General features: G+C 34.5%; 3 protein-coding genes across 3 annotated transcripts; 1 reads left to right on the forward strand and 2 right to left on the reverse strand.

The window, feature by feature from the left end:
- Positions 1 to 31: 31 nt before the first annotated feature.
- On the reverse strand, positions 32 to 19,093 carry LOC106714606. Its single transcript, XM_014507688.2, has 13 exons — positions 18,995 to 19,093; positions 16,171 to 16,266; positions 14,753 to 14,923; positions 13,887 to 14,003; positions 12,721 to 12,888; positions 11,635 to 11,823; positions 11,397 to 11,528; positions 2,850 to 2,936; positions 2,545 to 2,715; positions 2,074 to 2,190; positions 1,286 to 1,453; positions 678 to 878; positions 32 to 235 (listed from the first exon to the last, which is right to left on the reverse strand). The coding sequence occupies exons 1-13, from the start codon at positions 19,028 to 19,030 to the stop codon at positions 47 to 49; spliced, it is 1,842 nt and encodes a 613-aa protein (XP_014363174.2). The 5' UTR covers positions 19,031 to 19,093; the 3' UTR covers positions 32 to 46.
- Positions 19,094 to 23,825: 4,732 nt separating this feature from the next.
- Positions 23,826 to 24,503, forward strand: LOC106714593. The gene has a single exon (XM_014507669.2). The coding sequence runs from the start codon at positions 24,079 to 24,081 to the stop codon at positions 24,379 to 24,381; it is 303 nt and encodes a 100-aa protein (XP_014363155.2). The 5' UTR covers positions 23,826 to 24,078; the 3' UTR covers positions 24,382 to 24,503.
- Positions 24,504 to 24,935: 432 nt separating this feature from the next.
- Positions 24,936 to 27,847, reverse strand: LOC106714578 (structure-specific endonuclease subunit SLX1 homolog). The gene is made up of 4 exons (XM_014507651.2): positions 27,626 to 27,847; positions 26,557 to 26,608; positions 25,820 to 26,011; positions 24,936 to 25,390 (listed from the first exon to the last, which is right to left on the reverse strand). The coding sequence occupies exons 1-4, from the start codon at positions 27,802 to 27,804 to the stop codon at positions 24,962 to 24,964; spliced, it is 852 nt and encodes a 283-aa protein (XP_014363137.2). The 5' UTR covers positions 27,805 to 27,847; the 3' UTR covers positions 24,936 to 24,961.
- Positions 27,848 to 27,945: the final 98 nt, after the last annotated feature.

Consider the following 27,945-nt stretch of genomic DNA (forward strand, 5'->3'; position numbering starts at 1 on the left):
TAAATCTCAAATTGTTATATTATGAAAAATATTAATAATAAACTTATTAAGGCTTATTAAACGCATAATAAGGATGGTCTTTCCATTCAATAAAATCATAAACTCTAATATTCTTGTTAAATTTCTTAATAGAATCAATTTCTTCGTCAGTCAGACTGAAGTCGAAAATGTCAATGTTCTGAATTATCCGATCCTTGCTCGTCGACTTAGGTATCGGGGTAGTACCACGGTCGATCTGCAAAATTAAAATATATAAAAATAAAACAAGAAATAAAGACAAAAGTGCAATTGTTATCAAAACAAAAAGTTCATTTCTGTCCACATTTTTAAAAGGAAACATCCTTTTTTACTTAATTGATTCTCTCTCTGTCCTATAAAGGTAGGCAACGCATCTCATCTGTCATAAAGTTTTTCAGATATCTTGGCGGCTAAAGTCGAACACAATGTTATGTATACTGTTGGGATGCGGGTGATGGCACTGCGCAGCGCACCGATGATCTTGGGCCGCCAAAATATTTCAAAAGATTATACACAGTTTTTGCAGATGTCTATGACCCTTTGTCAGTTAAGAATATGAAACCTGAGTTCTTACTTTCCACCTTCTTGATATATTAAATTAAACGTAAATTAGGAACTTTCTGAAGTTTTTTTTAAAGTCTGTCAAAATGCTGACTTACCAAATACCGTAGAATAATTTGACTGGTACTCTTCCCGTATTTTTGTGCGATCTTGATCAATTCTGGGTCATCGAATCTTGGCGGAGGCGTATCCTGTTTCCGCCTGGACACCATGAACCCAAAGGGGCTGTACGACATGACGGCCACGTCGACGCTGCGGCAGTACGCGATTAGAGGCTCCTGAGATAACGTTGGATTTACCTGAAAAGTATTAGGAAGTATAAAATTATTGGAAGCAACATTTGTTTATTTTATACGTGGAACTGTACGATGTGTAAAAAAAACTATTTTGTAACAAAGACGTTACGGTCGTGGCAAATAAAACTTTAAAACGTCAATTTATGTCTCCTGAATGTCATTAAACACATATTATAGTCCCACAAACTTATTTGACCCGGTGAGAGAGAGTGGCTTTGTTACCGCAAATGGTTTTGTCAGAAAATAAGAAAATTTACACACCTGCCTTAGGAGCCAGCTAAAATTCTAAAAGGATCTTTTGACACTTTTTTTTTTTAGTGTTGTATGAACTTTAGTTTAATTTTTACCCACCAGGTGAAAAAAGTTTGGCGCACCAGGGGAAAACGTTTTAATAAATAGTTTTATATAACCTCAATTTGATTGACAGCCGGCTTAACTTCACATTCTTTGATAATCCTGGAGATCTGCTCACTGTTGAAGTTGGACACCCCAATAGACTTAGCAAGACCTCGCTTCTTAGCATCCTCCATGCCGTGCCATGTCTCCAAATAATCTATGTCTTCCGCAGTACCGTCATCCTGAGGGTTACAACTATATTCTTTACTAATATAATAAAGAGGAAAGATTTGTTTGTTTACATTGAATAGGTTCGGAAACTACTGAACCGATTTGAAAAAAATCTTTAACTGTTAGCAAGCTACATTATCCATAGGTGACATAGACTATCGTTATTACTAGATTTTTTTTAATTCAGCGCGGATAAAGTCGGGGGCAACTGGTAATTATCTAGATAAATCTCGTGTCGCGAAGTATGTCTTTTATTGAAATTTAGAATCTATGTTTAAACTAGCTGTCGCCCGTGACTCCGTCCGCGCGAAATTAAAAAAACTTAATAAGTAGCCTATGTGTTCCTCCAGACTATGTTCCAGCCAAATTTCATCAAGATCCGTTGAGCCGTTCCGGAAATACCTTCAAACAAACATCCATCCCTCTAAACATTCGCATTTATAATATTAGTAAGATTAGTTTATCTTATAATAATATACCATCACTTCATTTCGATCATACAATCCCCTCCAAGTCTTGTTTCCTGCCAAATCCGCTTCCCCTTTCCATCCTTTCCTTATTAGAAAGGGTGGGAAGGTGAAGACGACTTAAATTAGTCTCCGGCATACAAGAAAATCACACAAAAGTTTACCTTAATAGCAATCGGGCTGTGTACAAGATACAAGTCCACGTAGTTCAGACCTAACCTTTTCAATGACTCTTGTAAGGCGGGTATTACAGCTGATCGAGCGTGATGATTGTTCCAGAGCTGAGATATAAAATATTAAAAACCGTTATGATTTCTTTATTAGTGTCTTCATAAAAAAAAAGCTAACCGCAAAGTAGCTGACATAAAATCAATTCTAAAACATTATTGTGTCAAGGTTTCACACAGGGAATGTCAGAAATGACAATTTAATATGTTTCAACCGTGGAGACCCACAGTAAAATTGTCAAATTATTTTAACATGTCAAATGATTGTTATTATTCTTTCTACGTCATCACTTGCTCCAAAAATCGACAACTTCAATTATTTGTTGATTTTAGAACCAATGCCTTAACATCAAGTAAAACCTAGATTACCATCTGAAAAGAAATGTAAATAGTATTGTATTTTCGAACCTTTGTGGTAATAAACAAATCTTCTCTAGTAACTAAACCTTTCTTTATAGCATCAGCTATTCCAAGGCCGACTTCCACTTCGTCGCGGTAGAACTCAGCTGTGTCTATATGCCTGTAACCAGCCTCTATCGCCCAGTACACCGCCTGACGCATACGAGATATGTCGTCCTTCTAAAATCATAATAGTTTCTTTTATAGCAAAATAGGTACAATAACTGTGGCTTGTTTAGAGCAGACCCCACCGACCGTTTGAAGGCCGTGTATGGCGGACTTATATTCTACGTTTGGTATGCGCCATAACTTACCGAACCCGCAGTTCCCAAAGCAAGTATCGGCATCTTGTTCCCGTCGTTTAGAAGTGTAACAGGGGCTTGAAGAGCCCATGTTAAAGTCTGGAATTATAAACAGAAATAATTTAGCACTAAATAGATTGGAAGCAAGTTAAACATATAAACACAATGCATTGAATGCATTTTTATTTAAACCAAGTTTATATTTATCAGCGCCTTTAAAAAAAGTACGTGTTATAAAAGGATAAACTCAGTTGCGATTTTTAACTTCTTTCCAAAGACTAACCGTCGACGTTGTATTTGGGTGAACACTGAAGTTTGACTTCAGAGTTAAAAAAAGAATACAATTTGTAAAAAAAAAAACACTACATGTTGATTTTGCCGCCTGTATTATGTGCAAGTTATGATGTACTTTTTTACGATTAATATTCGCGTTAATATAAGTAGATAATATAAGGTGTTTAAAGGTTATCAATATTTAATTCAACTTTATGTATTTTATACTAAACTAGCTTTTACCCGCGACTCTGTTCGCGCGGAATAAAAAATAGAAAACGGGGTAAAAATTATCCTATGTCCGTTTCCTGGTTCTAAGCTACCTGGCCACCAATTTTCAGTCAAATCGATTCAGCCGTTCTTGAGATATAAGTAGTGTAACTAACACGACTTTCTTTTATATACAGATATATAGATAAGATCTCAGGTCCAATGTGATTTATCTAAAATATGTGAAAAAAAGTTTTTTTACAAACAAAGTAGTACAATTTACATTTAGGTTTCATATTTAAAATACATAGTAACATTCAAAATAGCAAAATATACCACATGTATTTTTTACTAGATGTAGCCAACGACTCCGTCCACGCGGAATTAAAAAAATTAACTATTTGTTCTTCCATACTACGAGTATGTTCTACATCGATGCCCAATTTCAGAGAGATCCGTTGAACTGTTCTAGATGTACCTTCTAACAAACAAACATCCATCCATCCATACATCTAAACTTTCGTATTAATAATGTTAGTAAGATTCTTTCCAATTTTGCGTTGCAATATAGTTAGTTAGCTACATTTATACAGTTCAAAATTAAAGCTTAAGTAATACTATGGTTTTTAAAACTCCGCTTCGCGAATTTACATAATAAATTACTTAATTTCTTAATTCATTAATTGTCTTAATTTTAGCTTAAGAATAAGTTACATTGCTAAAAAGATTATTAAATTAATAGTATACTAAAACAAAGTGAAAGTACAAAAACAGAGCATAGTTAATTAATAAAAAAAATCAAGAAACTCGATTGACTTTATCCCTAAACGCTCCGAGGAAAAGTAGGAATCGAATCGTCAAAATCGGAACAGTCCTCAATAAGCCCACATTTACACGGGCGCTTTTTTAAACTCTTCGTTAAAACTGGTTGGCGGCTGTCGAGCGGCGCTTTAAGAGTTTTGTTTCGTTAGACCAGCGCTTAAAATAGAACACTGCGCGATAAAAAAACGTTACCGTATGAAAATATATATGTAAAGGTATTTGTTCTATTTGAACTTGCGATGAAAAAACACCCGTGCGTATGAGGGCTTAGAGGTCATAATCGAATTAACTCACACACAAACATACACACGCGTGAAAATTACCGTCCAAAGTCAACGAGGATAAAAAAATAAACAAACTGCCTCCATTTGATAATCCGTGGAAAAATACAGAATGACAAAAAAATAAATAGAAACATACAATTGTTATCTCTTTTTTTTAACAGTAATGAAAGAGATGACAATTAATTTTTTACAAGTATTTTGACAGTCGAAACCCACCGTAACTCTAAATCAGTGTAGCCATTTAATAATTTAAAAACATAATCCTTCTATTAAAATAAATTGACATTTGGGTCACTTAATAAAGAGTTTAATACTAAAATTAATAATAATTTTATAAAAAAAAAAACTTACGTTGCAGATTAAAAACAATACAGCAAGATTTAAAACTAGCATCGTTTACCGATGTCTGAATCACACTGACCGTACTACACCAAACAACATATTTTAATCCATTTAAAACTAACGACACGGACACGACTTTTTCATTTATACTTTATGTTTTTTTAAATCAACATATTCGTAATTTATTGCGTATACGTCATCATTTTATTATTTACACTATTTTCATTTAAAAAAAAAAGTGGTAATTAATAGCGATTATTTACTTTTATGATTCCACCACTCTAATGGTGATGATGATTAACTTTTAGAATAAACGAAAGGAGAAACATGTTTTCAATATAATTCGTTTCAACTCACGACCTAAACTATATAAACAAACATACGTCATTCATTTTAAAAGACCAATACTATTAGTTTATAACTCACTTTAATAAGTCTTGATATATTTATATTTATACTAGCTGTCGCCCGCGTCTCCGTCCGCGCGCAGTTAAAAAAAAATGGGGGGGGGGTTATGAAAAATAGATGTTGGCCGATTCTCAGACCTACTGAATATGTTCACAAAATTTCATGAGAATCGGTCAAGCCGTTTCGGAGGAGTACGGGAACGAAAACTGTGACACGAGAAATTTATATATTATGTCCTTCCGCCGTTATTCGAGGCCTTGTAAACAATATTGAGATGACATAGTCTGTCTTCCGGCCGCCATTTTAGTCGTTGTAGTCCTCTTTACCGCTGAAATATGTTTTACCGCCTTCCGCCAAGTTCACCAGGTGCCGAACGTTGGAGTTAGTTTCATTGGCGTCTTGACTTTCGTGCCGCGAAGACTACTAACGCTGCTAGCGTTCGTGTATATTTTCTAATTAAAGTTTTAAATAAGTCTTAGAAGTTGTAGTCCCGTTTTGATAGTCGTTCTTTTCAAGAAAGGAATTATGTCTGAAAGTGAAAAAAATGTGGGCCAGGCGTCTTCGTCCTCAACTACAAGCACCGACGAAGATCTGCGAAGGAGCCGTAAGAGGAAAGCGCCGCGCAGAGAGGGAAGAAAACACAAAAAGAGTAAGGTATTAGAACACCTTGCCGAACAAGTAAGTCAAATACAAAATTATTTATCTTGCGGGGCGTTCCCTCCACGTAACTGGTACTCGTACGACCTACAGCAACAACCGCCAGTAGTTACGAACATCGATGACCCGTCTCTCGGTCAAGACATGTTTCAAAGTCAATCCATTACCGAGGCTCCTGCCGAGTCGCCCCTCGAATTCGAATTTAATTTAACGACTAACGTAAAAGAGTCTTCGATTCCTAAAACATCTATAGACCATTTAGAACTTTTAAATTCATTACAACATTTTAAATCGGAAAATTGGAATAATGTGCGGTACTCCGAAATACAGAAATCTTACATCTCTCGTCCAGGGTTCATTGAACTGGAAGTAAATGACGAGATTAAACAATTTGACAAAGTAAACTCATTAGCGGGAACAGATAGGTCATTCGGTGCGATTACTCATGCAATAATTATGCAAAGTGATGCTCTAAAAACAGGTGTTTCTCAACTGTTACAATGGGTAAACAATAGCGAGAGTATCGATAAAGAGACTTTACTTATGAAAATTAAAGACATTTTTTCGGGTGATTTCCAAAAGATTTCTCTCGACTGTTTACAATTACTTTGTGGTCGAAGAGCTGACGTAATCGAACAAAGGCGTGAATCAATTTTAAATTTAGTAAGAGATAAATTTTTAAAATCGTGTCTTAAAAAGATACCTCCGTCTAGCGACTTTTTGTTTAGTAAAGATGAATTCACAGAGTTTTTAAAGAACAATGGAGGTATTAATAAAATATTTTCACGCCCCTCTTTCTCTGCGCAAGAGAAGAGAGTTGTATCTGGTCCCCGGGCTGCGCAACCTGGACCCAGCAACTATAAACAGACCGGTCGCCCCACGGCACCGTTTGCTCCACGCTCTCAACCTCCTCAGGGAGTTGAGCCATATATTCAAATGCACTCGTACGCTCCATCACAACCTTTTCCTTATAATTATGAGTTCCCAGGCTATGCTGGAACCCAAAGATTTTTTCGACCCCAATTTAAACAACAGCGTTTTACCTCAGTTCAAGCCACCCCTAATACGAGAAAGCCAGCTACTCAAACCAGTGCTCCCCGAGGCGGGGCAAAATTCAATAGGAGATTTTGACATAACCCAACCGTTTCAAGGGGGCAGATTGCAGACGTTTGTGGAAACTTGGGCGAAATTAGGCGCTCCAAGCCCCCTACTCAAAATAATAAAGGGATACAAAATTCCTTTCCAAGCACGTCCGCCTCTTGTGTTGCCGTGCCTCAACAAAGTTTCCTATCAAACTACCCCCTCTCGGGAAATGGATCGAACTATAAGAAACTTATTGATGGAAGGAATTTTACAGTTTTGCCCCGAAACGCCCAGTTTTCTGTCTACCCTATTTTTAACCCCGAAAAACGACGGCACTATGCGCCCTATTTTCAACCTGAAAAGACTGAATCAGTTTCTAAAACTATCCAAATTCAGACTGATTTCAGTTCATCGAATCCCAGAGTTTTTACAACCGAACGACTGGTTAATAAAAATAGACTTGACACAAGCTTATTATCACGTACCTGTAGCACTCTCACATCGCCGTTTCCTAAGACTAGCTTACAGAGGACAATTGTTACAAATGACCTCTTTACCTTTCGGTCTGTCGACAGCACCCAAAGCGTTTGCGACTCTAACAAACTGGACTGCGGAAGTCTTACGACAGCACGGAATCCGAATAGTTGTATTCCTAGACGATTTCTTAGTCGCGAATCAGGACAAGTTGAAACTCGAGAAACAAACTCAAGTTGTACTCGAGACCCTACGGGAGCTGGGCTGGGTAGTGAATACCGAAAAATCAATCCTAAGTCCTCAGAAGTCCATAGAATATTTAGGTCTAGAATGGGATACGTGGAAAAACAAAAAACGCTTGCCACCAAAGAAAGTAGAAGGCATAAGAACTATGATTACAAAGTTGTTGAGGAAACAACACGCATCAATAAAGGACCTCCAGAAATTATTGGGGACCCTGAACTTTGCCAGACTAGCGGTACCCCTCGGAAGACTAAACTATCGTTGTCTTCTCACACATTGCAACGGCATGCTGCGAAGAATGTTAGAGGGAAGTGCTTCTCTCCCCAATCACGCAATAGAGGAGTTAAAGTGGTGGAATCAAAACTGCTACAAGTCTGCCCGCCTTCATCCACCGCTGTTGACCCATTTCCTGACAACCGACGCAGCGGACGTAGGCTGGGGAGCCGAACTGGATGGTGTACAAGTGCGAGGCGATTGGACAAACGAAGAAGAACCAGTTCATTCGAATTTGAAAGAGATGCTAACCATTCTAAGGTGTCTAGAGCGATTTGCCCTTTATCTGAGTCATTCATCAGTACTGCTGCAATGCGACAACAAATCCGTCGTAGCATATCTGAGGAACGAAGGGGGGTGTCGTTTAATGAAGCTGATGAGCTTAACCTACAAAATTTTCAAAATAGTTGCCAGATTCGACATTTACCTGATTCCGCATCACATCCCTGGAATGTACAACAATGTCGCCGATCGCCTCTCTCGAAAAGCTGTTCTACCCGAGTGGCATCTCCTTCCTCAACTAACGGAGATTGTGTTTCGGAAATGGGGCACTCCAGAAGTCGACCTGTTTGCATCACATCGAGCCCACGTCGTACCAAAATATGTGAGTTTGGACCAGAGGGATCACGAAGCTTGGGGGCACAACGCCTTTGCCTGGGAATGGAAATTCAAGCTGGCATGGGTCTTTCCCCCGCCGAATCTTATCCCGAAAGTGCTAATGCATCTCAATCGTGCGATAGGAACTTACATAATAGTAGCACCGAGATGGCCGCAAACGTTTTGGAGAGCCGACCTGAAGTCGCGTGCAATAGCTCCCCCATTCACAGTGGACCGGCTAGAAACCAAGCTGATAGACATGTCAACAGGCCACCCCCCTCCAAAAGTGCAGAAGATGACGCTAGAGATATGGAAATGTGGGGGTGGTCTAAGGCAGTAGAGCTTTGGTCAGCGCAACAAAAGTCGTTATTGCGAGCAGGTTGGCGAAAATCAACGATAAATACTTACAAACCTGCGTGGACTCAGTGGCTCAGTTGGTGTCAAAACTCTAGTATTAATCCTACGAGTCCGACGGGTTCAGATTTAGCTCAATATCTGGCAGATCTCTACATTAAGAAGAAGTTAGCATATAGAACTATTTTGGTGCATAAGTCTGTTGTTTCGACGCTATGTAACACAGAAGACAGTAACCGTCTCAGTTCGAATGTTTTGGTTAGGCAGATATTGAAATCCATAGCCATAAATGATGCAAAGAATCGTTCCAGGCCAAACATTTGGGATGCAAATATCTTAACCACTTGGCTGTCGAATAATAATCCTAGCATCCAAAGTTTGTGGGAAGTATCACGAATATGTGCTATGTTATTGTTATTATGCTCAGGACGCAGAGTACACGACCTAACTCTCCTTAGTGTAGCAGATGGTAACTTTATAGATGACAAGGAGGCAGATTGTATAACATTCTGGCCTTTATACGGGTCTAAGACTGATTCTGTATCATTTTCCCAATCAGGTTGGAAACTGCACTCCAACAGAGATAACACAAATATAGATCCAGTGTTTTGGGTTAGAAAGTTAGTCCAAATTAGTACAGAACGACGTAAGGAGGCAAAAGTAAATAATTTATTTATAACAATTAGAGGTCCGCCCAGAGCGGCTTCTAGAACTATGATTTCAGGATGGGCAAAATCTATTTTATCCGAAGCCGGTATTGATGCAACCCCGGGGAGTGTAAGATCGGCTGTGGCTTCCAGAGGTTGGACAGATAGGGAACCAATAGACACAATATTAGCCAGAGCAAATTGGCGATCAGCAAACACCTTCTTAAAGTTTTACAATAAAGAGATAAATTCAATTACTTCTAATTGTAATGTTACATTAGGATCGCTATTTGAGCCTATTGTATAACACTTTTATCTGAAAAAAAAAAAAAAATGTATATATATATATATAGATTAAATAATAAAAAAAAGACAAAAAAAAAAAAAAGGATAATAATAAAAAATAAAAAATAAAAAAAAGGAGATAAAAAATAAATAAATAAATAAATCACATTGGCGTCTTGTTCACCAGGCGAAAACAAACAATGTCTCAATATTGTTTACAAGGCCTCGAATAACGGCGGAAGGACATAATAGCAGAGTTTTACCTACCATTAAAACTCATATTATGTCCGGAGCCTTATTCGAGGCCTTGAGTAAATTCTGCCTGGTTAGTTACTCTTTTACAGATTATTGAGACACCAATGAAACTAACTCCAACGTTCGGCACCTGGTGAACTTGGCGGAAGGCGGTAAAACATATTTCAGCGGTAAAGAGGACTACAACGACTAAAATGGCGGCCGGAAGACAGACTATGTCATCTCAATATTGTTTACAAGGCCTCGAATAAGGCTCCGGACATAATATGAGTTTTAATGGTAGGTAAAACTCTGCTATTAGATACTTACGATACGAACACTACTTTTTAATAATAATCTGAACGTGTAAGTTGCACTTACTAACCGGTATGTAGTCACCTATCAAACAAGTTGTACACAGATGATAGTAAGTACAATGACATTTGATATTTATATAAATAAAAATCTCTATACATATATAGTTAAACAAGAATCTGACCTGAGAGAGGCGCTACTATCGCGTTTAGTTCTGTCAGAAAATATGTAAAACCTACATGGGCATAGATTTTTGTATAGGAGAAGGGGGCAAACGAGCAACGGACCGCCTAAAGTTATTTAATCCGACGCCCATGGACATCCGCAACGCCAGAGGAATCGCAGATGCGTTGCCGGCCTTTAAGGTATACGCACAAGTGGCACAAAAGAAAAACATAACTTGACAGTTACAGTATGAATAGGAATTTGTGACACTTTTAAACGTTGACAGATGGCCCTAGGGAGCTCTCATAATTTAGTTTGACTTGTAGCCACCGGGTCAGATGTACTTGTCGGTCTGTATTTTTAATGATTGTTTTGCTTTTATTTTGTACTAGCTTTTACCCGCGACTCCGTCCGCGCGGAATAAAAAATAGAAAACGGGGTAAAAATTATCCTATGTCCGTTTTGGTTCTAAGCTACCTGCCCACCAATTTTCAGTCAAATCGATTCAGCCGTTCTTGAGTTATAAATAGTGTAACTAACACGACTTTCTTTTATATATATATAGATAGATAAGCAAAAATATTATGACACATTTTGTTTAACACATTGAATGAGGCTAAAAGAAACTAAATAAGTTAATACTCTAAAGCTAAAAGTTGTAGGTAAATTTCTATATTTACACTTAAACATATTGTCTTGGTTCTCATTGTCCTTGAAAAAACAGAAACAAGCATAATCTTTACATCTTCATTTAAAACCCACAGAAAGGGACAAATAAAACAACCGGCTAGGAAACTAAAACTTTATTAATTAAGCTTATACTCGTAATATCTAGATTACTCCTGTCCAAAAGGGTAGAATGGATAGTCTTTCCATTCAATGGGGTGAATAACCTTCTTGTTAGTGTTATACCCGCTGATAAGAGCCACCTCTTGTTCTGTTAAACTGAAGTCGAACAAATCAATGTTCTGTACTATTCTCTTCTGGTTCGTTGACTTTGGTATCGGTACTACGCCGCGTTCGATCTGAAAAAAAAAAAACTTCTAAAGACAAAGGAAACAATGTCACAATTTTTTGTACATATACCAAGCATTAATTTATTTAAAAACAAATACTATTAAAATATCTTACCAAATATCTCAGGATAACTTGACCGAATGACTTGCCATATTTGTCGGCAATTTGAAGGAGGGCGGATTTGTCAATTTGCGTAGTACTATCTCTGCCTACGAAGAATCCAAAAGGACTGTAGCCCATGACGACAATACCGTTCTGTCTGCAGAACGCCACCATTGACTCTTGTGTGAACGTCGGACTGACCTGAAGAAATATTCATTCCTAAGCGTATATACGCTTGACTTGGCACGTCGGATTCTAGAGTTCTCTTCTTCCCGACGTGCCAACTCTATTACCGACCATTCTGACAAATTACGTCATATTGTATACAGTGTAGAACAAAGGTTACATAGTGAAATAAAGTTACAAAACCAAATGTTATTTTCTTTATTTACTGTTAGATAAAAATCATATTTATTCTTTTATTTATAGTTTTTTAAGTTAAAAAGTAAAAAAAATAATAATTTTACACGAATAATATAATAAGATTTATCCTTACTTAAGATGCATTGTTGTTATTATAAGGATCAATTATGTCAATTATGACTCATATATACTTCCCGGTATTACATAACTACTTATTTGAATTAATCGTTTATTCATTCAATTATTTACTTTGTAAGATGTACATTATTTAAATTATGTAATAAATAAGAGCAGTTTGTTGTTAACATGTAAAACCCTGCCACTGAATATGTAACATATTTGCTCTAATATACAGCAATTCCCTCAATCGTCGATCACACGACGTTATACATCAACGAGAAGACACCGCGTTAACACCCCGGCGGTGCGGCGTCATAACTTCTTGCGAGTGTAACTCTGATCTCTACACATCATACATATACGCTGCTTTAAAATTGCAGCTTTATCTTCGTATCGACTTAAAAGGACACATTGAAGTTACTGTCAGCTAACATATTAAATTCAAATAGGCACAATAACAGGGCTTAGAATGGTACAAAGGGATATAGAGAACAGTGTGGTGTTAGGAGTAATTCATTAATACAACTTTCGCTCACTCAAACGTCTACCACGCGGCATTAACCCGTTGTATACCCGTTGTTTACTATTGTTACAAGTAAAATTTCATGTACTGACCTCAACTTCATTAACAACAGGTCTAGTATAACTGTTGGCCATTAGTCTTTGCAACTGCTCGATATTGAAGTTGGAAACACCGATTGACTTGACCAGACCCAGTTGTTTGGCGTCCTCCATTCCCTTCCAGGTTTCCAAATAGTCCACGGAATCAGCAGAACCGTCTTCCTAGAGAGATTATAACATTTTTCTAAATATTCTTAGGGGGCAAACGAGTTAGCGGCCTATGTTCGCCGAAATAGCGAAGTGATCGCTGTCCATAAACATCCCATTTGCAGATGCGTTGCCTACATTTAATCGACTAATGCAGGGATTCCCAAAGTTAAAACATTGCTAATTCTTACTCTGTCTTCTTCTATTGACCTAAGTCGGAACGAAAAAAAATAATAATCATAATAATTGATCTTAAAAGTAGGTAATTTGGCCATGGGGGGTCTAAGGTAACAGTTCATTTTGGAAAATGGGTAGTGACCCATTTGTCCCAGTGACAAGTGTGTCCAAAATAGTTTAGGGATCCCTGGACTAATGTTTCCCCTTCGTCAAAGCGTCCTGTTTCAAATCACTTCCCCTTCCCATCCTTTCTTTATAAGAAATTGTTGGAAGGGGGAAAGAAGACTTAAAATAGTCATAGAATTTAACCGTATATTAAATAATTTTAGAATAATAAATTTCTTAAATGTTAACAACACTTTACGGACCATGAACATAAGATTGCAAGCTAAAAAAAAATACAGTCGAATTGATAACCTCCTTCTTTTTAAGTCGGCTAAAAATCGAACAATATTTGATGACATTTAATTAAAAAAAAAAGAATGTTTAATTGTTGCTTGATACTTTCTTCGTTCAAGTTAATTTACATAACCAAGTGTCCTGCCTATCCATTCTCTCTCCTAGTTAATTTATAACTTTTCTTAATACGGCACTTATCATATAGGCCGGTCAAGAGAAGCTAAATTAAGTGAAGCTACAATAATTCGGATAGAGCTAACATATTTTTGGTCATTTGACCTTGAAAATATTTTTTTCCAAAAGGGAACTTCTCCGGGGTTAACATAAAATGGTGTGGACATTCCTACCAATATTCAGCTCTGTTCTAATTATTGTAGCCTCTTTAATTAACCGGAGTTTCTCTTAGCTCCTATAGTATGTACTATACTTAAACTTACTTTAGTAGAAACAGGGAAATGTATAAGATACAAGTCTACATAGTCCAGACCGAGCCGCCTCAATGACTCCTGTAACGCCGGCACCACTTGTTCACGACGATGCTTATCGTTCCACAACTGTAATAAAAACCATATTAATTATTAAACAACAACTAGCTTTTGTCCCAATCCATGCGGAATTAAAAAAAACAAACTTAATAAGCATACGTCCAGACTATGTTTTCTATCTATGCCAAATTTTATCAAGATAATTTTTTTCACTGATAAGAGCCTTCTCTTGACAAATAAAACAAAAAGAACACAAAAAAAAATAATTAGCGGGTTATTCCGTGACCAAGGGAAATAGAGATTCATTGGAATGTCAATAGTAGTGTTTATAAATAAATGTGGATGTGTACCAATAGGGGTAAAAAGAGATCGATTGCGTAAAAGGAGACATGATTAAGTAGAGAGTGAACTGATGAACGATCTGATAGATCGGTCTGGAATACAATAACCTGGTGCGTCTACCTTACATGGGTGGGACAGGGAGACGACAATATTAGTGTAAGTAGACCTGCCATAAAATCGACTGCTTTGGTCAAGGTTGGAGTGGTCTATCACCCAGCAGTGAGTCGATAACTTTTTTATAAATAAACCAGCGCTTATGAAGCTGGTTAAATGGTTATATAATTGAAAAATGTTGAGCACTAACTTAGTAAATGCCTCAATCTACTCTAGCTTTCGTTCGGCAGGAGTTAAAAAAAAAATCAGGTTAAATGACCTTGTAGTTGACATCAGCATATTGCTTTTGACGCAATAAAATAATTCTGAAGTAGAATTAAGTGGATAAAGTTACTCTAAATAAGTAATAAAATAAACGTTACCTTTGTCGTAACAAATATATCTTCTCTAGTGACAATATTCTTCTGTATAGCTTCAGCTATACCCTGGCCAACTTGTTCTTCGTCATCGTAAACAGCGGCAGTGTCAATATGCCGATAGCCCGCCTCCAGAGCCCAGAACACGGACTTGCGCACCTCGTCTACTGATTCATTCTATAAATAAAACAAAATAACTTCAAACTTTCGTAGTTTTTACTGATATATTGTTCGTAAGAAACGGAAGCTCAAACAGCTTAATGGTGGTAAGAATCCCGTTCCTTACGAACAGTATATAAAACAAAAAATAATTAAATCGACGGCTTCATAACTGGTCTACATAAAACGATTAATTTAACTATTCATGGCTATAAAGCATCGATTTTTTATCACAGTTGATATTATACTTATTAGACGGGTGTCGTAGGAATGATAAGCCGGCTACACACCTTCAGTTAAATAAAAAACTTGAGAGGGGTCAAAGGACACCCGGATGGAACGAAGTTCCTTTCTATTAATTAGTGAAGGAACCAATGTTTATTCTATGAATAAAAACTTAAGTCTTCACAAGAAATACATTTTATTTCTATGAATTTTCGTTATATATTGTCACGTCGTTGCCATGGTGAAGTAGCGCTCATTCGTTGTTAACATACTTACTATAGCAAAAAGTGTCGTGACAACTTTTCGTAAGAATTTTTTCCGTCTAGACCCCTTTCACAACGCGCGATAAAGACTGAAGTTGTGTAGCCGACTATAATTGCACAACGAAAAACTATGACCTAAAAAATATGGGTACGGTAATAATAATCGAACAAGTAAATACTATAATTTAGGTATTTTTATACACTATAAAAGGTAGTAGCAGTAGGTATATAAGTATATAACGGAGTAGCCGCGAACAACTAGTTAACAATTAACCATTTATTTATTATATATATTTCTTAAAATGTCAATTTAATGACGCACAAACAAAAGTAAATAATATTGTCCCTTTAATAGTTATGAACCATGGTATTAAAATACAGTATATACTATAGTCAATTTTGCACAAATAGTTAAAGATTGTTATTTTCCAGATAAACAAACTAGTGTCTCAAAAAAGTAATGTCTTCCAACGCTTAACATAATTCCAGAGCTTGCCATTTATTTATGTATTTTCATTCATATAATATTATGTTTGTATGCATCTCTGTATTGTAATATCCAAACTTAATATCAGCTCGTGATTAGCTGCTAGCCGTTCTTCGTAAGGTTCACTGTGGGTAGAAGAAAGCTTGAAGAGGGGTGTGCAATGCATCCTTTTATATATCTCTATCTCTACCTATATCTCTCACTCCCTGTATTTCTGTTTCATCACCCTTATGGAATAATAGAAATTGCGAGCCACCATAAAGTTTGTATAGCAGTGTAATAGATGTTACCTCCTTAGCAGTGCCCCTACCGGTCCCCAGGGCAACGATCGGCATCAGATTTCCATCGTTTAATTCCACACACGGCGCCCGAGACGCTCCCGCTATCTGCAAAATAACGGCATTCGCATTTGAAACTTAGAATAAAATACACAATTCTAAGGATCATTTTTTAGATTGTCTTTGTAAACTTAAAATTATGTCTTCTTTTATTTATTATCAGTGTTGGAAATGATTTACGATAATAGTATTTGGATTCGAAGCTATGACCTCTTGTTATGCGGTACCATAATCTATTGTGCGATATAAATACAAATGCATTTGTAACTATATAATTAAATAATTATAATTCACCAAAAGTACTTAAATAACAATATTAATTACGTTTTAAGCTTTATTTTTGTTTTTCAAGAAGTATAATTTGAAATTCATTCCGCGATGTTACAGGCCGCTTTAATTTAATAGCCACGATTTTTTTTTATAATAAACAGCATTATCTTGGAATTCACAAGTTTCTAAGCTGCCAGTTATTTGTGTACAGATGTAAGCAATACTCGGTAAAAAAAACCTTATGCCAATCTATATGTTTACACACGAATAAGGTTTTTCCCATACAGCCACGTGCAAACATTGTTACTCACATTTTTTTTAATTCTTACATTAGTAACTATATAATTAAATAATTATAATTCTACAAAAGTACTTAAATAACAATATAATTACGATTTAAGCTGTATTTTTGTTTTTCAAGAAGTATATTTTGAAATTCATTCCGTGATGTTACATTCCGCTTTAATTAGCCACGATTTTTTTTTTATAATAAACAGCATTATCTTGGAATTCACAAGTTCCTAAGCTGCCACTTATTTGTATACAGATGTAAGCTAAACTCGGTAAAAAAAACCTTATGCCAATCTAAATGTTTACACACGAATAAGGTTTTTCCCATACAGCCACGTGCAAACATTGTTACTCACATTTTTTAATTCTTACTATTAGCTTACTCATAGATTATATATGTTTATTAATATATCTTTTACAAATATTGTCACTTAAATTAGAGCCATTTCTCTTTGTCACATTGTTCTGAAATTTGATATACACCTTTAATCCTTGATGACAATTGAATTTTTGTCCAAGAATATAAAATCCAAGATGTCAGCCTCCACAAAATGGCTGGCAACATATTTTTGAACAAGGCCCCTCCCCAACATGGGTATCAAATGAAAGGAATTGACTAGGAGAGTAAAGTGCACTATGAAAAAAATAAAAATTACCGACACATGAACACATGACGCATTCAAAAAATGAACTAAAAACTAATAAATGAATAGCTAAAAGGAGATTATTGACGTATTTCTTTTAAATATAAATTGTATAATTAAATATTCGATTAGAGACGAGATTTTTTAATCTACGAGGAAATTAATAGGTCGTTTAACTGATGACAACCTACTTTATTAGTACACAGTATGTTGAACTCCTTGTTAATTATGAAAATTAATTAATTTGAAAACAATATAGACAATGGTAGTAAAAATATTTCCGTCAGTACTCTGATGCTAGTAGATATTACAAACTGTAGACGGAAAGATTAACAATTCACGTATGTGAATATTTTTATATTAAAGTCCAAATTGTCCAAAAATAATTTTAATTTATTCATTGACTGTCACAATCGGACTAACAATCAATTGACAAAGTTCATAATCATTCGGTAACTTAATAGAACGGGTAACATTCTTATAGGAAAAAGAAGGCTGTTATCCCTAAGCCGGGGCGTGTCGCTAGTTCTATTTAAACTAAATCGACATAACTTTGGTGTCGCAAACGCTTCATACGTTCACATGCAATTTATAATTACGACATTATAAATATCAACTGTACATTACGACATCTAAATACGACGCCGTGACAAAGTTCAGTCAGTTACCATTAGCTTTGTAGTTTTATAAAGAGCTTTTACTATGGGCTCGATTTTCAGCTCCGCGAGTTTTGAAATTCGAATCGTAATTGATTAATAGACTTTTTTTTATTACACTCAATAATTTATTATGAATTTGTACTAAATGTTCGAAAATCCAAAAGATCCATAGAACTATTGAAGATATTGACGAATCGAGAAATAAATAATTTTATAATATAACCAAAAAACTTAATCTAACATCTATGTAAAACATTTTTGTTACACGGTACTCTTCAAAACCTGAGATACTCACTCAACCATCGAATTTTTATTTAATAAAAACCTCAATAAATAAAAGCTGAACAAAGTTCCAAACAAAGAACTGTTTTGTTGAATAACGTGATACTCATAACTGTGCATTTTAGAATACATTAAATTTGCTTGCAACTAATTTTTTATAACCTCGAAATTAATTCAAGGCTTCAGGAACATTTTAGTAACCATGGAATTAAAAAAAATCATTTTTTTATACATTTTTAATCCAATATATTTAATTAATTTCATTATTGTTATTTTAGTATTTCTATATTAAATAACTAAATTATTTATAGTCTCATCAGTCGAATTTTATTTTTGTTAAAATGAATACAGCTACCTATCATTTTGTGCAATTATGATTTAATTTTTTTTTTAAAGTTTAACTAAAATAGTTACATTAATATCGAAAAACACATCAAAATGTCTTAATTAGATTTATAATCAACAACTAACGCATGAAAATTTTTGTATACAACGAATAAACTCAAAAACTACTGGACCGACTTCAAAAATAACAATGAAAATGGATATTTAGTTTATATTTAATTTATAAATAATTAAAATCACATTATTATCTGACGCAAAAAATGTAGATTATAAATTAAAACTCACATAAATCAAAGACAAGACTGCGAACACGAGATACATGTTGTCTATCTAAATGTTACAACACTACTGATCGTAGTCTCAAAACAAGCTTACATATATGTGAGAAAAAAAATCACACCTGCATCACTAATGTCAATGTACTGGTTTAAAATATATTTAATATGTTGAAAAAAAAAGACTACGCAAAATGATATAGATAACTTTAAATTCTAATCTTTTTATTTGGCGAAAAGTTCGAGGTCATTTATGTCATAAATCTTTTATTGCATTTTTTTTGCATTTTTGGCTTTTATTTGACTTGAATAGGCATGAACATGGTAGTAAATACGTTTACGATTTTGCTATAAGGAAATTTAGTACGCAAAATATTATCATCTTCAAATAATTCTCGAAATAAAAGCTGTCGCCCGCGACTCCGTCCGCGCGCAGTTAAAAAATGGGGGGGGGGTATGAAAAATAGATGTTGGCCGATTCTCAGACCTACTGAATATGCTCACAAGATTTCATGAGAATCGGTCAAGCCGTTTCGGAGGAGTACGGGAACGAAAACTGTGACATGAGAATTTTATATATTAGATTCATCTCGGCTTTAAAAATATTCTATTGTTCCGAATTCAGTGACCTCTTGTTTTTACATCACCTATACGTCTTTTATCAAACTTATTGACATTATAAAATCTTACTCATATTTATCTGCTTAGCATAATGGGTTTTTAAAATTGAAGGGTGTGTCCAAGTTAATATTTAAAAAAAATCTGCTAATACAAGTCAAGCGCGTTGTTGTTTGACTACAAAAAGTAACGTCTTTAAGGCAAATAGTGTTTTCACATCTTTAAAAATACGAAAGCTCACAATAAACTTGCGCTAGGGTTGTTACCTATTTGGATTAGACCTGAATTCTTCATATAAATGACATCTATGTCAGATCAGATTGGTTAAACTAAAAAAGTCACTAGATCTTTTTCCATAGTTCAATAAGACTCAAAGACTTAGTTGTTACATGTTGTTCCCACAAGGTTGACAAAAAGTCACTGCTCAGGATTTTTTTGACGCCACTGTTCGGTTATTTATTGAAAGTTGGCAACCCTAGTGCTTACTCGCCTAACTAAACATACTGTAAATAACGAAGAACGAACGAACGAACGAAGTCGAATTCAATGGAAATAAGAAATTATATTTATTCATGTAACTTGTAACTGGCTGACAATATCATTTATTGTCTATGAATTTATTTTTTTAAGTTTCAGTGTTTAAATTAATGATACAAACTTGTCTGTTTTCAATATTCTCTTCTGGAGATACTTTCTAACAAACATCTATCCATACATCCAAACTTTCGCATTTATAATATTAGTAACATTAAGCGATATCTAGTACTTTAAAATACTAATAAACACTTAAAAATAGTTTTAAAGACAAGTTTTCATTTTTTGATAGTTTTCAACAAGTATGATTATGTGGATAAAATTTATCGTTTTGTAGATTGTTTGTCTCATTATGTGGTCAATTTTTTAATATTTTCATTACACGTGCATAAACCTTTTCAGTTACTTTGTATAAATTTACTTAAAAGGAACGTACTTTCACGTAGGAAATGAATTCGTACAAGGTTTCTATAAATAAGTTAAATATTAAGATATACAGTCGAACCTGGATAAGCGAGAAACCTCCATAAGCAGTCATTGTCCGGTACCTTTATAAGGGAGAAAAATATCGTGATGTCTTGGACTCTCGACTATCCAGGTTACATTGTACAAAGATATAAATATACTGAAGATGAACAAAAATAGCGATTGGTCTGTATTCCCGCCGCTCGTTTGCCCCCATCTCTTATAAAAAACAAGGTGTTTCTTTATACGCTTGGTTCAGTTTTTTTTTTGCAAACCTTTAGTTAATTGATATTAAAGTCAAAGAAATTCGCGTTAAAATGAAACAAACTAAAATTTTAAGTGCGCAATGAGTTTTCTTAATATGTCTAGTTATTTATAAAAATCGATAAATGAACAAAAACCTTGTTTAAAGACATTTAGATCTGCATTGCGAAACAACCTTGCGCATTGCATAATTGGATTTTATCGTCTTCTATATTCAAAAAAATAACTTTTTAACGGCCTTCGAAATTCAAAACGAACCGAACGGTTTCCATTTCGAAATGATGTTGATATTGACCGATAAAAAAAAACTGCATTATTAGATTTTTATGGTAATTTATAGACGTCTAGTATTAAGTTTTCACTACCAAATAAAATAAACATACAAAACATATCCATCTATCATTGTATTTTAAACATAAAACAAAGGTAACAAAATTCTGCCAGGAATACATATTTATCAGAGAAACTACAATTACTGGACTTAAGCATTAGGTAAGTACTATATTTTTTTCTTGAACTTTAGGTCGCATCGCCTTGTAAATACCACTTGTACCAGTTGTCCATAACTAGTAGACGTGTACCCTGAAAAGGTCAATCATCTTGCCTTAGTCATAGACACACATAATATATTCACGTTCATTGGTAGTGTACAATTAGAGGCAATCTTTTGAACATCTTGTACATCTATAAAGGTGGGCAAACTTGTAACCATTTTTCGAACGAAGTTCCTTATCGCGCGTTGTGAAAGGGGGCTAGACGGAAAAAATTCTTACGAAAAGTTGTCACGACACTTTTTGCTATATCACCATGGCAACGACGTGACAATACATAACGAAAATTCATAGAAATAAAATACTTCTATACTTCTTGTGAAGACTTAAGTTTTTTATGCATAGAATAAACATTGGTTCCTTCACTAATTAATTGAAAGGAACTTTGTTCCATCCGGGTGTCCCTTGACACCTCTCAAGTTTTTTTTTTGTTACTTTTTAGTAGGCAGAGATTACGGATTTCTACTTAGCGGTCCTGACACATCTCTCTTGTCTCTTCATACATCTAGCAGCATTCTTAACCATTGCAATATCGCCCTTCTTATTTAACTCTGCCTACCGCACTGGATTACGAGCGTAAGTCATATTGTTGCTATTTAATAACCAATGCAGTTACTAAGGATGAACTATAGAATCTTTGTATATAACATAGACACGATTCACGTTAGAGACATCCGCATTTTTTTTATTCACCGCGGAAATCCTTCGCGTTCACTCATCACGAACCATAACCCTGACTCAACCACAGAGCAAGTTTTAAATACATTAAATACTCTGTACTCATCCAAGCATTATTACGATTAAAATCTCATAAAAAAATACTTATCATTTAAAAGAAACATAATTTAAGCTTATTGGCAACCATTTTAGAATTAACGAGGCAACTTATTTAAGAATTATGAATATGTTATTGTGGTGAAACAAGTTTATAAGACGTTTAATTAAAGATTTTTTCGTTATGATTTTATAACAACTCAATCATTATATAACATAGATTTAAAACAGTCTAATAAAATACAAAATATATTGGTACTTAATATCACGTTTAAAGTAAAGTAAACAGATACGTCCATGGCAATCGGAGACAAAGGTCCGACTCAGATTGAACTGCCGTACTCAGAATGTAATTCAATTCAAGTGTAATTCAATTCTGTCAACCTACCCTCCTCCTTACGGAGTGTCTGCTCTTCCGTATATCTCGTATCAGCCGTCACATCAGTTCACTCCCCTCTTACGCATATATCCTCTCTCATTCTTCGGCGTTCCTTTAGTTCTGTAGCTATCCACATTCAAACTCTTTACTTTCTTGGTCAATAATAAATAAAATAAAATATATACTAAACTTACACACAAACAAAAGATTGCTCAATATAAAAACTAAGGCGTATTAGTTTTTACTATGAGCAACAAAGCTAGGTGTCTTATTTTCTTTACATTGTAACATTATATAAATTGTTTTGTACACTGTATTAACGTCATTGATTAATTTCATATGTTTGTGTATAGTATAGTAGTAGTTTAACCGTGAATTTAAAATAGTGTCACACGTATACTATTGCTATCACTGTTTTATTTAAAAACTAGCTTTTACCAGCGACTTCGTCCGCGCGGAATAAAAAAAATGCTCACAAGATAAAAAAGTTCCTATGTCCGTCTCCTAGTTCTAAGCTACCTCCCCATAAATTTTCAGCTAAATCAGTTCGACCGATCTTGAGTTATAAATAGTGTAACTAACACAACTTTCTTTTATATATATAAGATAATGAAAGGGATGGCAATAATGTCGTAATACAAATGTGACAATGGAGATTCACCGTAAGCATATTTAAAAAGCTACAAGTGATCAGCAGAACCAGGTTACTGGTCCACACTTTCACCGGAGCGCCCGTTCAGTTCAGAATCGATAAGCATTGAATATAAAAGACATACCATTTAAAGGTGTCATTTATTGATTATAATTAGTCGTTTCAATGCAAGTGATAACCTGTGTGTCTTCAATTATGTTTTTATAAACTTTATAAACAGCCAGTAACATTATAAATTTATTTAGGACGCAGCGTACAATTAAAAAAAATCTGAACAAAAATCTGTACTTAAATAACCAGCCAGTGTTAAAAGTGTTTCTGTTTTACTTTTCCCAAGTATTTTAAATTTTGCATCGACATAAATGTGAATTAACGCTGATGGTACAATAAAACGTTTTTTGTTACTCAAACCTTAGTCGATCAGTGTTAAATATTTAGTTTTCCATTCCAAATTTAATTCAAAGCACTATTTTTTTTTAAATTTAGCAGAGCTACCAACTAACAAAAGTATGTAACTTCCAGTCAAATTAGTCTTAAATTCCAATCAATAAATAACATATCTCTCCATATTTATATTACTAGTGAAAGTTAATCGCTTCGTGATTCCTTCGCTCCCGTAAACGTCTTGCACATTTTCACTGTATAATTGTAATAAACAGTGTCGTATGACCGTTATCCATACTTATTGGCACGACACACTGCCAGCCGAGGTGCCACACGATCGTCTACACTCGAAAGCATCAGCCGCACGCGAAAAACTCCGTTAGCTCGCCTCGAAATACTTTCAACAACAAAGAATGCAGTGAACTCATCACGAACGCTTTTGACGTACAAATAGGCGGGAAAATAAAACAGAAATGGCGGCTAAGTGCGTTTTATTTATAACTCTTTGCTTGTTGGTTTCGTTGTGTGAAATGAAGAAGAAGAAAATGGATTATCCGACGGAGAAACAGATGGTGCTGCAAAGGAAGGAAACCACGCCGGTTGACTTCACAAGATTGGTTGTGATGAGGTTAGTTTATGGTTTTGCAAAAGTGTTGGGTTTCGATGAACCTGTGAGCGAAATACTCGATGGTGCGTTCGTCCCGCCGGGAGCTGATGATGAGGATGATCTTTTTGGCGATGACGATGATGAAGAAAGCATATTCGATGATTACTAAAAAGTGATCAATTGGAACTGATCGTTTGATATTTGGTCCTTCGATATTTACATGGTTGTGTATCAAATCCGTGAGTGTTCCAACGTTGTCTAACTTTTTAAAATAATTTTAACCCATACCAAATAATATTGCATTTAAATAAAGTTAATTAAATTATGAATATATTCTGTAAGGTTAATTTAATTTGTATACTAAAATACTGTTTATTATGTCTTTTTTTAATTTACTCTTGTAATGTACCTGTTACACCAATTCTTATTTATTTTTATATAAAGGTGCATGATTTTTAGTGTAAATATAATTTATATTTTGTAAACGCAGTTTCATTTACCTGAATCTTTGTTTAAAATTGTTCTTTAATTTACATTTTCTTAACACTAGTAAGGCGATTTTGTCGATCTTTCTTTTTATCAATTATACATAGGAAAGCGAATAATTTATCATTGAATGAATTATCTTTCTGTTAAATATTTATATATCACTTGCTATTCGTGCCAGATGTTACCTGAGTGAGAACATTCTGCATAGCTATGTCTACACAAGAAATAAAAAAACATGTTAGTAAAAAATATATATTTCATCATAAATCTTCATCATCAAGTAGCCAAGATTCAGTATTCACGAATTCTCTGTCTTGAGTGCATATAACATCATCATCACTATTTTCTTCCCGTTCATCATCCATTGCATCTGGTAAGTCAGTGCAATGTGAACAACCTTTCAATTTCCTTATCAAATCTCCCCATTTCAATTTAATACCGCAAAAGGGACAGTCGCCCTCGATTGGAATAAATTCACCAGGCGACAAAAAAATATCCGCCAAACAAGTTATGTGTGTTACCAGTTCGCAGTTTGTATTCAAACATGTCAGTTGGTTTGAATTTAAATTAAGAGAACAAAGCGAACATTTTATATTTGGTGTTGCTACATTTTCGACTGATTTTTTTAATAGCTTAGCTCGAACTGGACCATTTGTTAATATCATATGCGACGGTGGTTTTTTATCGGTCTGAAATTAAAACAGAATGACTAATTCATCGTTACGGATATTTTAATATATGGATAGATGGATGTATGTTTGAAGGTATCTTCATAACGGCGCAATAAATCTTTATGAAACTAGGCATAGAGGTAGATCATAGTCTGGAAGAACACATAGGATACTTATTATGTTCTTTTTAATTTCGCGAGGACAGAGTCGCGGACGACAGCTAGTAGTCTATATATTAAATGCTCTGTATATCTTTCGATACAAAGAACTTTTGATGGCATTAACAGTATTTTGAAAAATCTCTTCGAACATTAAGAGTACTTGCTACGGCCAGACTAACTATATAAAAAACATTGCCATTCATTCTACAGACATAATTCCTGTTTCTTGTTTGTTTCGTTTTGTTTTGATTAATTAATTTTATATGTAAAATATCTTCATACGTACTGGAAATTCTTCGTAATAATCTTGCTCTAGCCACCTCACTACCAGCGGCAATCGATGCCACGGACCCACACGAAGCATTTCTGATAGAACACGAATCTTAAACTTATATTCTGATTCTTTTCGTGGTATTTTTCTTAAATTTAAATACTGCAGTCTTGTTGTTTTATTAGGATTCTGCCAAGCCCACTCAAACTAAAATGTTATGTTATCTCGTACATTTGAAGCAAATAGTAAGATAAGTGACTCTAAGAACACCCTTTTAGTTGTTTTTTTTTTTTAATTTGAAAAAAAAATACTTATTGGATTACTTTCAATATAAATCTTTTTGGCACCGAGACTACAATTTTTTTAAGAAGAATCGCGTCAAGTGGAAGCAATTCCGCGTTTCTTCTGATGAGTGTGGTACCGGAGGCCTAATTTTAATCCACTGCGCCACCCTTTTCTTCTAAGGAAAGGATGGGAAAGGGCAGTGGATTTAACGGGGGACGGGACGCATAGAAAGGGGAAATATTTTCTTTCGGTCGATTAAAGGTAGGCAACACGTCTGCAATTGCGGATGTCTATGAGGAGTGGTCGCTTCGCTATTTCGGCGAATCAGTGGCTACTTGCTCATTTGCCACCTTATAACATATTTAAAAAAAATACAGAACTGGGTAAAAAAGACCACTGTGATAGAATTTAGTGAATGAGGCTGAAAAATCTTAGAAAATGAAGCTGAATACAAATAATTTACTAACTCGTAACGCTGAAATATTGTTTGGAAAACCGTGCACGATCATTACCATCTTCCTGGAAAACATATCAAATATTTAAAACCAAACTCAGATAACATTTTTTCGTCTTGCACACAAATTAAAAATATATAATGCAGTCAGTGTAATCGCGAAAACGACAGACGACCCAAAATTTGGTTAAGACCTAATTTTTATACTCAAAAGTGGCGCTATTTGATAAGTTTACTGTTCACAGGAATAACATTAATAAGTATCAAGATAAAATTTTCACAAAAATACAACATTTTGGAAGAAAATATAAATAAGCAGGCATCAACCATTGTGTTAAGTTTGCTAGATTGTAATCTATGATTTGAAATAGAGAATAAGTAAAAAAAAAATACATTAATACATTAGTACTAATTTTTTAATTCTTACTGTAACATTATGATCATATTCAACCTACATTTTTCACTATTGTCATAGTACTATTCCAATGTCTAACAGAAATATCTGAATCCACAAACTTCTTATAACTTAATATCACATAATCCAAACATTCTTTGGTCTTCCTCTACCTTTATAGTCAACCACATTCAATATAATTTAACTTTAATGTTTAAGTGATCAATATCTCTATGCCTAGATAACCTTTTGCTTCTCAATTTCTCCATCCCCGGCTCTACTTTCAAACTTCCTCCAACATACAAAGTCACAAGCAATACAGTAAGAAAGTCTTAAAAAATAGATTTTACCATTAGCTAGATTTTAAGAACATTTAGAATAATATCGGAGAATACAATGAGTCTTCACATATAAAAACTATCATCAAATGTCCATTAAAACAATGAGCACATCCTTATATCAAGTCAATTTAGCTTAGATAGTTTAAATACAGAAAAAATATGGTTCATATAAATGGTACTTTTTGCTGACTTATAAAATAGTAAATAGAAATGGAAAATAATTATAATCTGTAAAAATACCTTATTTAGCTAAAAATACAGCAATCTGTTTTTTTTTTTTTAATAAAATTCGTAGTAAAGAAAAGAAGATAGACAGATACAGAAAAAGCGCGGGAAAAGTTACTAACCAAGGTCCTTTATTACTAGTCCGATAAGCACCTCCCGCCCATGTACCTCTATTATGTTGCTTAATTCTTCTATTTGGATCTCTTGTGTACCCTATATATGTCTTACCTTTATATTTAGGATTAATACAATATAATAAGTAAACACCGAAAAAATCTTCAACAATCTCCGGCTCAGTCATTATAACCAATCGTAAAAAAAATAAATACTTGAAAGTGATAAAATTCAACTCATATTGTCATTATTAAAGAATTTTTTTTATTTAATTTCAATTAATTACTTAATTTTATTATGATTTTAATGATTTTACAATCACAGGTCA

Source organism: Papilio machaon, chromosome 21 (assembly GCF_912999745.1).
Source record: "Papilio machaon chromosome 21, ilPapMach1.1, whole genome shotgun sequence".
In the NCBI taxonomy this organism is placed as follows: Eukaryota; Metazoa; Arthropoda; class Insecta; order Lepidoptera; family Papilionidae; genus Papilio; species Papilio machaon.

Excerpts from the sequence above, each read along its gene's own strand:
- LOC106714578 (XM_014507651.2), bottom strand. The coding sequence starts at position 27,804 with ATGACTGAGCCGGAGATTGTTGAAGATTTTTTCGGTGTTTACTTATTA. Across the intron at positions 26,609-27,625 it reads ACTAGTAATAAAGGACCTTG|GAAGATGGTAATGATCGTGC; the intron begins GTTAGTAACTTT and ends TATGTTTTCCAG. Across the intron at positions 26,012-26,556 it reads ACAATATTTCAGCGTTACGA|TTTGAGTGGGCTTGGCAGAA; the intron begins GTTAGTAAATTA and ends ATAACATTTTAG.
- LOC106714593 (XM_014507669.2), top strand. The coding sequence starts at position 24,079 with ATGGCGGCTAAGTGCGTTTTATTTATAACTCTTTGCTTGTTGGTTTCG.
- LOC106714606 (XM_014507688.2), bottom strand. The coding sequence starts at position 19,030 with ATGTATCTCGTGTTCGCAGTCTTGTCTTTGATTTAT. Across the intron at positions 11,824-12,720 it reads CTGTTGTTAATGAAGTTGAG|GTCAGTCCGACGTTCACACA; the intron begins GTCAGTACATGA and ends ATATTTCTTCAG. Across the intron at positions 879-1,285 it reads CGGCTGTCAATCAAATTGAG|GTAAATCCAACGTTATCTCA; the intron begins GTTATATAAAAC and ends AATACTTTTCAG.